Genomic DNA, 15,497 nt, shown 5'->3' with positions numbered 1-15,497 from the left:
GTTTTTTGCATATGCTGACTGGTCTTCCCCAAATTGTGTTCATCACTTTTCACTGAAAACTGATGTTTTACGAACTATGGAAAAATTACCAGGCTGAGATTTATCATCCTGCAGCTCTTCATCTTTTAGCCATCATGGAAACAAGGACGATGGTTAAGACAACGGTTCCAGCAACTCCACCAATTGTCATTCCTAGGATGTCCCCATGGACCTGCCTTGACTGACATCTCTCACCTGTAAAGAAGAAGGCTTGTCCTGATGGGCACCTGGGAAAATAAATTACAGATTCACATGGAGTTTTGTCCTGCCCTACAGGCCCACCTCAAGGTCCTCACACTCACTACCCTGGACGGGCAGTTCCCATTAGAGGGGTTCACATAACAGCACCCCCACCTTGTTTGGAGGCTATTTACATCCCCTAGAAGCACCACAGAGTGGGGTTCCTTTGCCTCCGCCTATGGCTGCTAGTAGAAACCAGTCACTGCAGTGAAGTGTTTTGTTTCTACCGCTTCTTGAAGACCTAGTAGCTCAGACCTCTGAGGTCTGTAGCTCTGAATATTTATTAGCTGCATCATTTGGTTCAGAAGAAAGTCAAGACAAGCAAGAAAGAGGTCCGTGATACCTGCAGCTTGCTCTCCCTTTCACATTCACACAGACTCCGTCATTCTGGCAAGGGTTTGGGTCACACGGGTCTTGCAGATAATGCAGCCGACCTTGAGCAGGCTCCATCTCCTGGGCTGCTCTCTTCTGCCTTTCAAGAATGAGGCCTTCCATGAAGGCAGATTGTTCAGGTTCCACGGGGACTTCAGTGTTATTGAGGTGAATTAGATCTTTTAAAAAGAGAAAGACATCAGATAACAGTGTAGTATTCTTCCTAACAGGAGCTCACAGGGTGCTTTATGGACTGCTTGTCCAGTTGCCCTTTTCTGAGCTCTTGCCATACCACAGCAAGTTCTGCATATTTAAAGCACAAGACAGAAAATAATTCTGAAATCACAGTAACTAGTTAGGAAATTCAGTGGTATTCTGTACTTTGAAAAGTTATGCCAAGTGTTGCTGTTCTGTTTGAAAATGAACACAACGAGGAAGTTCAATGCTTAGAAATTGACGTAGCTACTGGTAGGGTGATTAAAGGTGTCTCAGAAGTTAACCTTCAGTAATCATTGCCATTTAGATTCCTCTGAACTCACAATCACTTTAATCAACATCATCCATCTGAAACTAAGACACAGAAATGCTTTTAACTTTGATGTCCATTAGAAGAGAAGATGACTCAGACGTAGGTGGCAATAGTTACTTGAATGTATGAAAAGAGATGAAAAGGATCACCCATTTGTTTTTGTAAGGAGGATCAGGAAGTGGGTCTTTACCATTAAATTCTGCAAAAATAATCAGGTCATCATTTTTCAGGAAGCTTCTCCGTCTCATCTGGCTGTGGGATATGAAGTTAGTCCACCCCCAGGATATACTTCTATAGCAATTGCATGAGGCATCATAATTTCCAGCAATTGAAGGTTTCTCCCATATTAAGGTTCCATTAGCATCTGCAAAGAGAGTATCAGTGCTGAATAAGAACCACAAAGTTCTGCAACTGGAAGTATGACATAAATTTTCTGTACATTACAGTGTTAAATGGGATTTATGCTGTAAAATCAAGTTCAGAGTTGAAATGCCCAAACAAATCACAGGGGACTGAAAAATTATGGGTGCCAGAAGATCCTTAGATAAGGGCTGCATGAGGACTCTTAGTGTATGTGAGGGCAATTCCACAACTCCCCTTTCATTGAGGGCTGACCAAACACAAGTTACCTCCTCGTTCTCACCAGCTAAGAGCTCCCTCCTGCGTAAGAACACTCCCTCATAGGTTTTTAAGTACTTATGGTTTAGAGTCTAGCAGATTTTGTTCATTTCTATGGCTCTGTTAAACATACTCAAACCTAAGCTTTAAAACCTCCTACTGAAAATGTGAGTACTAAACTTCCACTGGAAAAAGTGAAGAGAGATGGAGATTCATCTCTAGCATTTCATTCTGTACCGAACTCAGTATTGTCCCGTTGTTCTTATTTCTTTGAATTAACATGGGAAGTCCTAGAGGTGGATGTGGAAGTATGGTGCTACATGCTGTATAAACTTGGAATTAAAAGGTAGCCCCTGTGTGAAAGAGCTCATAACCTGCAGTCTATTCCCAGCCAAGCAAGACAGGCTTCAAATGCTGAAGTCTGATCTCACAGGTGTTTTCAGGTTATTTTTTTTCCTAAATAGAGCTATAATGTGAACCCTGCGCTTTCAGACCATGTATATTCAAGATAACCAAGCCTCCAAAATGCACTTTTAACTTAAATTATTGTTGATTTAGCAATGGAATACAGCATCCTGCTGGCACTGCACCATCCTGTGGTGATATGTTACCTGTCATAATGGGCAAGCCACAGGTAGAATGGGAATTGCCAGCTCTTAGGAGAACTCTGCATTTAGAGTCCAACTCAGATATCCCAGGGACTGCTCAAAACACCAACATTCTATGTGTCACTTTTCGCACTAAATGGTCTTTTGCAGACAGGAATTCTGAGTCATACATAGGAAAGTGTCTCAAATTGAGAAATGCAGCTGAAGTCGACCAACTTTGAGTCCTACACTCAATCCTCTGACTCATATTCCTTCACTTTCATTTTCACTTCTCCAGGCAGAAATCGCTTACCTGTGTTAACATGGTCTTTGCTTGTGGTGAAGCTTCTGCTTGAGGACATCCTTTTCAGGACATCAGGGTCCTGGTCCAGCACTGTGAGCGTGGCTTGGCGGTTTAGAGCTGGCCACTCCAGAACACCATCATTCTCTCCACTGCACAAGTGAAAGGCAATGCGAGTGTAGCCACTGATTCTGGAGTGAGGATACACACTTATGCCAAAACCATAACCCTCTGGGCTATAAAACCGGGGGCTCTGAATAACATTGCTTGATGCGTTTTCGAGGATTTGGCTGAAGTTCCGAATGACCCACACAGCTGAAGGACAGGGGGTCTCTGTCAGCGTGACATCATCAATAGCAATCCCACCAGATGAAGAGCTGGAGTTGCCCTTTAGTCCTTGGAAGAGGTAACGGAACTTCTTTTGAGCGTTGAGGGTTACGTGGGCAATTTTCCAGTTATAGTCATTATCCGCTTTGGTAAAAGAAAATGAAAACACTGCCATCAGCATGATTAGTGATATTATGAAGCAGCTTATTCCTAGACATCCATTCCAGCTTCATTTTTAGACAACTGGACCTCTCATAGAATCCTGAAGGCTGGAGATCTTAAGTTGATATTGTGATTATAATGTACTCACATTGCCTGATCAACTAAATGCTCTGGACTCATTGTATTAGGGAGTCCTCACACATGAGTGAATGGCAGTCTCCACTATAAAGGGCGACAGGCTAAAGGCCAGGACATTACAACTGGATGGAAGTCAGTGACTCAAAATGTTAGAATTAACTGTTGCTGCCACTTTTCCAGGGATTTATCCTTCCCTGTAAACAGCTGCAGCTTGACACAGCCAGGTTATCATAGGTCTTGGGTTTTGACAACATAAACACACGGTGCCACAGTGGGTGAATTTGTCCTATTTAGTGAAATCATACAAAGTGGGAGCTCAGTTCACATTTCCAAAATGACATATGTTTTTGTATTTGCAGCCATACAAAAATCAGGCTGGGGTTCTTATTGGCTGCACATGAGCACAGGTATTTACCTTTGAACAGCTCACTCTTAGATCATATAGCAGCCAGTGGAGGGCTACTCAACTGACCTCCAGCAGAGTTTGGGGTCCCTGTCAGTCACTGAGGGTAACATAACATTATTAGAAGCATCGCGACGTCATCTGTGGAGCACCTAAATTACATTACTACCACTCACAGCTTCACTGCTAAATGCCCTCACATATCACCAAAATTCTAAGACATATTGCAAGACATTCTGGTAGCTTCAGGAAAATCTTTTTATTTCTGAGTCAACCCACTCTGTAAGACAACTTTTCCTCCCCCAATATTCTGTATATTCCTTATATTTCCAGAATTACCTTGAAAGGTTTCAATTTTCCTCATCTTGCGAACATTTCCAGTGCCATCATCCTCTTTAAGCCAGATGATCAGCTTGTCAGAAAGGCTTCCCGTGATCCTGTAGAAGAACTGGAGGCACTGCTGAGTTCTCTTCGGATAAAGAATTCGAGACTCTAGGACTGCCACCTCCTCTGCCTTGCCAGAGCTGGTGTCAAAGTACATGAAGTAGCCAGCATCTGTGAAGAAAGTGTGGAGTGTCATTGTCTCTTTCCAGATTTTCTGCTAGCTTCATGGAAAACTCCACTCTTCTAGTAGGCTTAAGTGTAGTACTTAACATGAGTAGTAGACGAAATGGTATGTGATAACCAGCCAAGACAGACCAGGATAAGAGCAGGACCAGTAGTTCAGCATATGGTGGTGGATGCCCCATCCCTGGAAACATTCAAGGCCAGGTTGGATGAAGCTCTGAACAACCTGATCTGGTTGGGGATGTCCCTGCTCCTTGCAGGGGGGTTGGACTGGATGACCTTTGAAGGTCACTTCCAACCCAAACCATTCTATGATTCTCTATATATGGAACTTATTTCTCGCAGCAGTGAATTTTGCATTAGTTGGTCTACTTGGAAGTTGGATGCCTCAGGGATGTCAGAGAAATGAGACAGAAGATTCAGTGTTGACTGCAAGCTACTAGTAAACATATTTTTTACTTGATTTACAGTGAAGAAAATCTAAAGGTGCAATCTTAGAGATCACATGCTGTATTACCTTGTAAAGAGTAAGATAATTTCTTATCAGTGATGAAGACAATAAAAAAGAGTTGGACACAGAACTAGCACTCTCCTGACCTTGAACATAAAGAAGCTGGTTTTTTACAACTTGCCCAAAAACTTTTCAAAACTCAGCTTCTCAGTTTGGAGAAATTATTTAAGAATTCCTGCCCCTCTAGTTTAATTTCTCACTAACATTTTTTGAAGTCTTCTTTACTTTATATTTGAAATGTTGATTTTTATCCTTATATTTACAAGGGATTCACCATTTGCACATGTATCTTATCTTGATATTACATGGACTTGTCACATCTTATCTGCATTGCAATGCTCTTTTGTTATTCCTTGTAGTCTATGATTAAATTAACAAGTGAAATTCTTTTAGCTATTGTGTGAAAACTTCCCCTGTTGGGGGCTGGTTCTTCAGCTCTTGTCCAAGCTAACATCTAGGGCATCATCAGTTAAATCTGCAGCTGCATAAACAGAGTACATCCTCCCGCATGGTTAGTGGAGCTCTTCGAGCTGTTCTGAATACCATGTTCGCTCTGTGTCAGGGGAATATTCTCCATTACCTCCCACACTGTAGCAATGCTTTGAACCCATAGAACTTTTGCCATAGATACCTAACTGCTTCATGCACATGTATGACGTTTCACCATAAGTTAAATTAATGTTACATTTCAGTATGTTAAATACACGTATGATCACTGGTGCTCCAAGTGAGAAACAGGGCTGTGAGCCTTAGTCAGATGCCTAACTTTGTTGTTGAACTTATTATGGTATGAAACCCTTCAAATTATCTAGATTCTACCTCCTTTTTGATAAGAAAGTTAAATAAATGCAACATTAAGCATCTGTTACAATTAGAATATGGCCTTAGCAGACTTCAGCATAGGGATACAGGGATCAAATCCAGAGTCAGGCTGCCAGCTCCTCTCTAAGCGTTAGGCTGTACTTTCCCTCCTTCAGTTTAGCCAGTAATGAGTCAAAAACCCAAGAAATCAAAACTGTTTGGGCAAAATATGATCCATCTGTGTCAAAAAATCTAAAATTTTTCCCCACTTCAGATGACTGAAGAATCAGTTCTCAAAAAATGTCTGAATTTGAATGAACCAAGGGTCATTGAAGGCATCCAAAAGGGGAGGGGCTCCCTACTCATGCAATTCATTTTGACACTGGAGACCAAAGGCACCTACCCCTCTCTATTTACTCTTCCGATAACATCAATAAGTACCAAGTCACTCGATGCTAAAGCGTAAGTACAAGTTAAGGGTTTACTTTAGACAGATTGGATTTTACCTGATAACATCAAACAACTTAGCTGAATTACTTTTCAGTTACAATTATACTATATGGGACAAAAAAAAAAAGGAGAGGGATTAATTCTAAAAGTCAGATGAGGGTTAGGAGCATGGACTTCTAGAAGCTGTAAGATGGTTTTCTTGAGTTATATTGCATTCCTGGACGTGATCAACAAGTACCAGCATTATAAGAGGTTGAGGACCTGTTTTTCTTTCCAGTAGGTGGGTCATGTAAGGGGAATGGTCTACTCCTGAGTGCAGCAAGTCAAATTTTTCCTTTATCAAAAAGTAACAAAGCACAATTGAATGTGCTTTAGGGCAGAATTCTTTAACTCCGTACTTAGGCAAAAATTACCACAAAAGTAACTTTCTTTTTTAAAGTCTCTAATAATTTTCCCTGTCTAAATAATGATAAATCAGGCCCTTGCTTTTCAGAATTGTTTGTTGTGATTTAAACTTATTATCATTTGTAAGCTACCACCCTGCAACTGACTGAGGCTGACTCCACCCTTTCTGATATTGTCTTCCTTTGAAAAATGGCAAAATTACCATGTGAAAAAGAAAATTATCCCTAAATTCCTATCACAAAATACTTTGCAACTTTCTTCTACCTCCAGAACCAGCACACCTCAAGGTTAGCTTATCATTCACTTTGCAAACACAACATTTATGAGTGGCTACTAGTGCTGTTTCATTCTTATCATGGGGTAACATAACTCTTACTGAGACTTTGGAAGTTGCAGTAAATCCTTTTCCAGGTTATATGTAAAAGGTCTCTAGGTAAGATTGTTCTTTGTCCCCTTTTATCGTGCTGATGTGGAGAACATTCCACTATGTTGAAAAAGCTTAGTGAGAGCACAAGTGCAACCATAAACTTACACTCACAGGGTCAAGACACGTGAAAAGAAAAAGGGGTTTTTGCTTAACAAGAAACATTGCAATTTGGATGTTTACTGGGTAGTTTCCTAAATATGGCCATTTAATCCTATGTTTTCAGAGTAGACAATGCTGGGTTTTCTCAAGCGTTGGCTACCATGGGTTCAAAGAAGTTGTTAAAGACACTGTGTTAAAGTACACAGACCAGCACAGACATGCACCATTACCCCAGCAAACCCCTTTTCCATAGGAAAGTGCTCTGTTACTTCGTTTTACCTCTACAGCGCCCAGAAAGTGTGTGGTCTTCCTGCCCTGTAGCACTGCTCTGTTGACGGACCCAGTCTAGATCATCTCTGGCGCCCTGAATCATGCCGCAGATATTTTCTAACTCAAAAGAACACTGGTCCAGAAAAGTGTGAGTTGAAGCTGAAAAAAAAAATGCTCACATGGTTACCTCCAAAGTAGTATCTCATTAAAATTTCTGTTCTAACTTGGGAGGAGGTTGTTTACACTAGTACAAACATCATGTAGGGAACACAACCCACAGCAGATGTGAACCCAAAGACTCAAAAGAGGAAATATATTATTCCTGGAGGGATTTCCTACATAAAGATAACAATATTTTACCACTTTGCAGAAGGTTAACAAACTCCCATGGGTCAGCTGAAACACAGTGACTGGTGGTGGCTGTCTTCATGCCTGCTTGTAAGTCTTGGAGAGACAAGCCACTTCGTGAACAGTGGTGGTGGTGTGTTTAACCATTCCTCAACTGGAGGTTATTGTTCTTGTCAGACAGCTCACTTGTCTGCTTGATGAGGACAAGCATTGTTCTTCCACTTCAAGCAAAGTCCACCCAGCTACCTTAGGCCAGTTCAGCTGAGCTTGCCTACAAGTTGATGCTTCTGTTGACAGATCCATGGGGACAATAACTTCTCACTAACAATCACATGTGGTTGATCTTCAACCAGCTTAGCAACCAACTAGAGAGTGTCGGACTCTAGACTTAGCCAATCTTAGGTGCAAAATAACATAATTAAGACCAAATGACAGTAAAAGAGGACAAAGTACAGTTGCATTCACCTCACAAAAGCACAATGAAGCTGCCCACACACCAGCAGAACACAACTGCATGTCTGAACCCCGAGGAGCAACATGGAAGAGAACATGTGGATGGATTGACTTTCATTGACCAATCGAACTTTTACAAAAGTAACGGTAGTTAGCAGAGCCAAAGAGAGGGATGAGGAGGGAATAAACGGTTTGGGTTTCTACACCATAGGTCCTCTCTCATACCTCCTCAAGAGGACCTGAAAAGAGTTTTTGTGGTTCTAGAGACATAAGGGAGGTAAACCAGCCAGGCTCAAGTATAAAAAAGAAACAGTTTGCCATGGTTAAATTATGACTTACTGCAGTTATACATGCGATTCAGTCTTTCCAAGTCAATGGCACTGAGGTCTAGACGTTGTCCAATTATGTCATCAAATTCTGGTATGTTCGCTGTGATAGTAGGGATGCTTTCATTCTTGTTAAATGAAAATGGTTCATAGTGCATCAATGATTCGTAGTCATAGGGTGTGTTCAGATCAGTGATAAAGCTGTCATCATATTTCAGAAAATTGTGTTCTCTATCTGGCAAAAGAACAGAAAAGGGTTTTTTTAAGAGAATCTGTAAAGGAAATGGCTTTAGCATGGCCCCTTGCGTACAGTTTTCTGAGGCCGAATTAATATATTTGAAAGCAATTAATCTACAATAAATATTCAAATTTAGCAAGATTTGTTTATGAAGTAATTTGAACAACAAAGCAGTGTCTTTAGATTGTAGTTCTGCTCCCTCACTTCAGTAAGTTGAAGATCAAATATCAATGAGCTATAAAGAGTGGAATATATAGGAGGTCAGATTAGATGGTCTAATAGTAAGTATTATGAAGGATTAAGCTTAAGGAATAATGTACTCCATTCCAGAGTCTGTGAATATTGACGTAAATGTTTCCCAGGATATTGTATCATATACACACAAGGAGAGGCCCTGGAGCCCTCCACTTATTAAGGGGACAGATATGACACTAGAATCATAGAATCATAGAACGGTTATGGTTGGAAGGGACCTTCAAAGGTCATCTAGTCCAACCCCTCCTGAAAGGAGCAGGGACATCTCCAACCTGATCAGGTTGCTCAGAGCCTCATCCAACCTGACCTTCAACATATCCAGGGATGCAGCATCCACCACGTCTCTGGGCAACCTGTTCCAGAGTTCTACCACCCTCATTGTAAAAAAAGTACAAGACAGTACTAGAGTGCCTCCAGGTTCTGTTCATCTTTGAAGAAAATAATACATTAGGAAGCAGAAAAAAAAATATTATTTTACCCTACATTGACAATATTGCTATGATATTTCTATTGAAATGTCTTTAGGAAACATGTTTCTGATGGTTTGTTATAGAAAGTTCTTCATTCTGAAGGTGTCTGCTAGGGCAGAGAGAGGGAGCCATTTCACGTACTTTGGTATTGAAGTAAAGAGAGAGCACCAGTGTTTCCATATACTAATATTTTCAGAATATTTGGCACTTGCTCTCCAAGAAGAAATAGCATATGACTACACTTGGTGGATAATTACAGCTTCTCTCTGTAAAGGCTGCCCTTCCTTTCTGCAAGTTCATTCTGGGCACAAAGGTCTTCAGTTCAAGGCTTGAGATTGTATAAGAGCTCGGGATTTTTTTTCTTACAGATACTTGAATTGCACCTTTTATCAAAAAGGGGAAGAATCTTGCTAATTAAGTGCTATCACTTTTTATAGCTGGGGATGAAATCTTGGCAGGACACAGGCATGTATAATGATGTTGGTTTTTAAGATCATTACCAGGCAAAAGGTAACTTCTGTGTGATTTTAAAAGAAACAAACCATACAGCAGGGAGTTTATTTCAATAGGCTGTCTTGTGTCTTTTCTCTGAAATCTAATAGGGTTATGAGCTTTTCTGTCAACAGCAACATAAACAGGGGATCTCTTCTCTCATCAGCCATCTATCTGCAGTGCAGTTTATGGCAAAAACTGCTACCATGCTATTGAATTTGGGATTGCAGATCACTGATGTGGGAACCGTTGTGCATGCATGCACACACACACAGAGCACAATCATATCAACCTTAGAGGAGCAGACATCTTTCAAACAGCTTCAGCAGATGTTTTCTACTTAATAAATTTGTCTAACTGGAAAATGACATTTTATAGCATGGATAGAAACCTACAGAATATAGGAATTACTGTAATGATATCAGACCAGCCCCAGGACTCCATTCAGATTAGTGCTACATTAAAGTCCATAATCTGTATCGTTTTTCTGGAGTCTAGATGCTATCATCGTCATCCTCTTTATTACCATGATTCAAGATGAGACCAAGTTAGCAATAAAGTGAATTGTTTTTAGTGCTGTTCATAACAAAAAAAAATGATGGCCTGCAAAACCAATATCCACACCCTATCTACCACTTAGCCACCCCAAAAGAGACTACACTTACAGGGCAGAGGCAAGTAGGAATGCACATGGCCATTCAACTTGGAGCAGTTAAAAATATCAGATACTGCACTTAGATGTCAGCAGAAACCGCTTGTACCAGCAGTTCTTATCTACCCAAAAGAGAACACTGTGCTCCCTGAATCTTGTTCCTTTCTGCTGACTATTTTGCATGTATTTTTGTTATTTCCAACTTATGTGGAAAAGTGGTGAGCATGTAACCCTGGAAAGTGACCAGCTGGTCCACATAGAGCAGGGCAGCTTTGCTGCATTGGCACCATCACTGGCATCACAAAGTTCATCACTTGTTCACCTCTGGGAACAAGAGTTTGTCCTTGGTGTCTTTGCTAGCACTCCTTTCAGAACTTGTTACAGACTCCCATTCACTCTTTTTCAAATAAGCGGTCATTAAGTAGTCCAGAACCAGACCTCACAGGTGGTCTGGTGGGAGGAACTGCCCAGGGCCCAAGGGGGCTGTGGAGAGTTTGCTGAAACTCATGAAGCCACTGAATCTGATTATATTAAAGCTGAATGCAAGAACCTGCAGAGACAGGAGAGAGCAGGAGACAGCGCTATTTAGTTTCTCATCTTATCTAATCACTTTGAGGCTTCTCCACATACAAAGTAAATCTTTCCAGTTTCAAGGAAGCCTGAATCTCCGAGTATAAAAACCTTTCAGACTTTGAGAGGGACTTTGATTAAAGAAGAGCCACCTCAAAGCTCACCATCCCAGTAAGTTTACAATTTGCATTACACTGCAAGAGAAAACAGATTTATAGAGAGGGAAAACATTTTGTTCAAAATCAGAGAGCAGACTAGTCCTGGAACCAAGGGGAAATAAATTCCTCTGCATTCCTGTGACAGCCTCTCCCTTCTGGCTTTAGGCACTCTCTGTTTTTTGACCAGAGAAGTTGCATCAAAATCCTGCTTCACCTACAGATTGATTTACAGTGGTCTCAGGTGTGGCCCTAGTGTTTCTAAAATCCTATCTTTAAGAAGGTCTTAAAATCTAGGAGGGAAAATAAGATACTGACGAATCTGCACTTCACAAAGTTTGACTTGAAGGTCAAAACCCACCTGCAATAATTTGATCCCACCAGATTGTCACATAGTCATCCCGGTCCATCCTCGACTGCTCATGGTAAAATCCTAAAGCGTGCAGGACCTCGTGTTCCACAATTGCTCTGTAGTCACACCCTGTCCCGATAGAGAGGTTCTGTCCTGTCTGCAGGTCCCCCACCATAGACCAACACCTGAGAAAGAGAGAGCTCTTACTGCCTGTTAAGCAGAGTTTTCTTCTCTGTATTTAAGTTCTCAGTCTGCTCACTGGATTAAAAGTAATACCAAAAAATGGTTTAAATATTAAAGAGGTAAAATAAAACATTATTTAGATGCTGACCAGATGCCTTGATACTTTACAGATACTCTACTCTACAACCTTGATTTCTGAGATACACAGAACTTTAGTCCTATATCAGCTGCTATTTTGCCAAGAAAAGTGCCAAGGAACATGATACATTCATAGAAATAGTAATCTTGTCAAGACAAACTGAGCTTTTTTGCAATCACTTTAGCCAGAGAAAGAATCCTGGAGGATGTAGAATAGCAGCATTCGGTCCTTTTTAACAGCAACTGTGTAATGTATTGGCTGTAGGTGTGAAATTGTATTTTTCTGTGAGGGCCCAGCCCTTCATTCATGACTCAGCAGAAGATGATCGTGATGGAGGAAAGGAGCTCCTCAGCCAATTCATTGAACTTTTTGGGGTAGCCCGAGGGTGATGTGAGAGGCAACTGCTAGAGCATCTTCTTGGACTGCAGCTTCATTTGCACATCACAAAGCTGCATCTTTGTTGAAGGAGCTCTGAACACCCTAATGTGGGTACTGAAAACAAAGAGCTTGAGCCTATGGTCTCTTGAAGAGCTGTTATCAGGAGTTCCCAGTACCAACTTCAGCAATAATTTGTCAAAAATCATAACGCTTGCAGTCTTGTAAGAGAAATGTCATAGGACGTATTACCCAAGGAATAGCAAAGGGCAGAAATACCAGTGCCGATAGGCCTTTATGAAGTTCTGGGAGAACAAGAAATATTCACAGCTGATATAGAGAGAAGATTTTTGTACTTTTCTAGATGTTTTTCAAAACATCTTTAGGTGTAGGAAATAAAATCAATCTTTCTGGTTCCTGAAAAACTTGAATCTCTGACTAGAAAACATTTTCGAATTTTGAGAGGACTTTTCATTAAAGAAGAGCCACCTCAAAACCATAACTATATTACAATAAAACGGCTTCCCATATATATATATATTTTTAATCTTTCTTCCAAAGGTTTCAAAATCTAAATTCTGGCTGTTCACATCCTTGGTAAGTTAAGAGGATGTACATGGGGGTCATTACAGCCACCACTGAAATGGGAAAAAACCTCAGGGAGGAAACTGGAAGCAGCTGATGAAAATCCAGTGATGCTGGCATTCACTTCATCCAAGAGAAACTATTCAAACATCAGATGCCTATTCCATGATCATTACCCAAATATCCTCCGCAGTCAGCAGAGGAAGGCAGCTGTTTCCAAGCTCTGTATCTTAGAAGGTAAGATGGCCTCTTTTTCCCTGCTGACAACAGACTTCTTAGACTAAACTTTTAGACTCTAAAGTCTGATGGAAAGATTTCCCAGTTCACTCTACACAGCAAAACTAAACAGAAATTGATATAACCTTTACCCGCTTTCTTTTGTAAAGTATATGTAGGTTCTCTCTCCTTCATATGGCTTGAAATCAATGCAAGACTTAAGACGGAACATTTCAAATGCCTGGAGAATGACTCCTTTGGCATTCAGATCTGGAAAACATACATCAGGAAAGCACCTTTAACACACTGGAGAGGTAAGGTACGCACACAGATATACACATGGGACCAAAAGAAAAATGATTGAAGAGAAAAATTATTTAATTTGATTAAATTGTGGTTTGTTATGATAGCTGTAGAAGAAAAAAAAAGGTTTTGCTGTAAAGGAGCAACCTACATTTTAGTAAATTTTAAAGTGAGAGAATCAGTTCTGAAAAAGGCAATTTTTAAAATCACAGTAACTCCAGTGCAAATAAGGGGTACAGCTAAAGTCTGAATACAGTATCTGCATTACCTAGGTTATCACCCAGAATATATGGAACGGGGAACTTCCATCTGTAGGTCTCATTTCTTAGGGCATTTCGCTGATTTTGCTGAAAAGGGAATTAACAGCTGGTGATGCATCTGTTGTGGGGAAATGGGCTGATTTGTACCAAAATTCCAATTAGGGAAAGTGATAGGTACAGAGTTTTGAATTACTTACAGGGAGTAAGATATCACCTTGGAAGAGATCCAGTCCTGCAGCTGAAAAGTAATTTTATGAAAGATAATGTAAAAAAAAAATCAAATATCAAATGTACTTCACCTCATAAACTGTATTGAGCCTGCTTATACAAGGTTAACATCCTTAGACATTTACAGAAAAATAAAGAAAGGCCAACCTCTTCACACGGAAATATAGGGACAGGCTTAAATGTAACAGTAGCTTCTACTCAACATTTACTACTCAGCAATGTCTGCATTTTGGTGGCAGAAATCTGCTGGCCACCATTATCCATGTCTAGCTTGATAATCTCTTGCTTGCTGCCAGGCAGTGGCAACAGTCACACAATGAGATAATGCTCTGGAGAACACAGTAATGTTGAGTAATGCACCAGGAGGAATATTATATGGTGCACCATCAAAGGCAAATCTGGAAATTTGCACTACAGGAAATTGAAAAAACAAAGGAAGACAGTACACTGTCTTGTGTCTTTTCCATTTTACTTCCTTACCACCTATACAGAAGCTCAAGAAGACATCTAAGTTATTGTCCACTTAGTAAAACTTCATAAAAATCATATCTAGATGGAGAGGAAATGCTGGTGGGACTCCAGAGCCTTTCCAATTGATACAGTGTGTTACTGCCTTAACACTGGTGGTCTGTCCAAATTTCAGAAGTGAAAGACATCTGCATCCTCTGTTTACACAGGGTTACAGTCCTAGGACAGATTCAGGTGTCATAGCCAGAGGAAGGTAATTCAGAGCTCCCCTAACTACATTTCTGTTGTTACCATGAACTACCTGAGCATCAATCACTCATATCTTTTTTACAATACTGAAAATTCAGTGTATTGCTCACAATTTTTTCAGACCTTATGAGAAGTTAGACATGAACTCACCTAAGTTTATGTCTGGAATGTCTTTGATTATCTCACCAACATCAGCATCTGCTTCCACAAGACAGATAAAACATTGTGTTCAGATGTGGTGGTGCACAGCAAGAAAAAGAAAATGCTTCAAAACTCAAGACTTCACAGAGGACTTACCAGCTTCACTGGAGATGTGCCTGACCTGAAAGAGAATAAAATACAACCAATATAAGGTATGAGATGTCTCTGAACTGAGAGGAGCCTGTAGAAATCAGGTTTCTACTTACAGAGACTGGAGTACCATAAACATAACATAACAGAAGCGCTAGGCAGAGTGGGAAGATCCTGGAGCCCATTTTTGCAGTGGAAAAAGAAGCTGGTCCCTCTCATCTCCTGCAATATATAGGACATGCTCCTAAGCTTTCCACAGAACACCAGCCAACCAGCTTTGAACTTTCCATCTTCATAACACTATCATAACAGCGAGATTTACCTTCTAAATGGCCCATGATAGAATTGCTGTTATCAACTACCTAAGTCCACTTCAGAGCAATGTTACGGAGAGGAACGTGATAACTTCACATCTTCCATGCAGCTGGTGAAAGGCCCACCCAGGCTCCGTGTGAGAAGATCGCAATCTGGCCCGAAGTTGCTGACTCCTGCCACTGTGCTTGTTATCTGTCAGCATTACGGTCCCAGCTGCACGGGAGGAAAGCCACGTGCTTAAGCACAATTATTCTGGGTTTATAGCACTCCAGTGACATTAGAATTTGGCCTGGTGCTGTTTTCCATTAATAATTAACATCATATTGCA

General features: G+C 40.7%; 1 protein-coding gene across 3 annotated transcripts; it reads right to left on the bottom strand.

The window, feature by feature from the left end:
• On the bottom strand, window positions 1-15,054 carry LOC104483995 (meprin A subunit alpha). 3 transcript variants are annotated; one of them, XM_010125941.2, is made up of 14 exons: window positions 14,971-15,054; window positions 14,861-14,885; window positions 14,714-14,761; window positions 13,816-13,856; window positions 13,627-13,705; window positions 13,208-13,325; window positions 11,563-11,742; window positions 8,387-8,604; window positions 7,256-7,405; window positions 4,056-4,271; window positions 2,699-3,157; window positions 1,371-1,544; window positions 623-830; window positions 1-266 (listed from the first exon to the last, which is right to left on the bottom strand). In XM_010125941.2, exons 1-14 carry the CDS (start codon window positions 15,037-15,039, stop codon window positions 119-121), a joined length of 2,133 nt encoding a protein of 710 aa, XP_010124243.2. In that variant the 5' UTR covers window positions 15,040-15,054; the 3' UTR covers window positions 1-118. The 3 variants fall into 3 exon arrangements, with proteins under 3 accessions (XP_010124243.2, XP_086601213.1, XP_086601212.1); XM_086745087.1 differs by having other exon boundaries at window positions 14,714-14,764; window positions 14,971-15,039; XM_086745086.1 differs by having other exon boundaries at window positions 8,387-8,608; window positions 11,567-11,742; window positions 14,714-14,764; window positions 14,971-15,039.
• Window positions 15,055-15,497: the final 443 nt, after the last annotated feature.

The sequence above is a fragment of the Chlamydotis macqueenii genome, chromosome 3 (genome assembly GCF_036417535.1).
Source record: "Chlamydotis macqueenii isolate bChlMac1 chromosome 3, bChlMac1.mat, whole genome shotgun sequence".
In the NCBI taxonomy this organism is placed as follows: domain Eukaryota; kingdom Metazoa; phylum Chordata; class Aves; order Otidiformes; family Otididae; genus Chlamydotis; species Chlamydotis macqueenii.
The sequence above is the reverse complement of the archived record's forward strand: the minus strand, read 5'-3'. Positions and strand labels throughout refer to the sequence as shown.

Coding starts and splice junctions, on each gene's coding strand:
- LOC104483995 (XM_086745087.1), bottom strand. CDS start 15,039: ATGGGCTCCAGGATCTTCCCACTCTGCCTAGCGCTTCTGTTATGTTAT. Junction 14,765..14,860: donor GCACATCTCCAGTGAAGCTG/GTAAGTCCTCTG, acceptor GTCTTGTGGAAG/CAGATGCTGATGTTGGTGAG. Junction 11,743..13,207: donor TACTTTACAAAAGAAAGCGG/GTAAAGGTTATA, acceptor TCTCTTTCTCAG/GTGTTGGTCTATGGTGGGGG.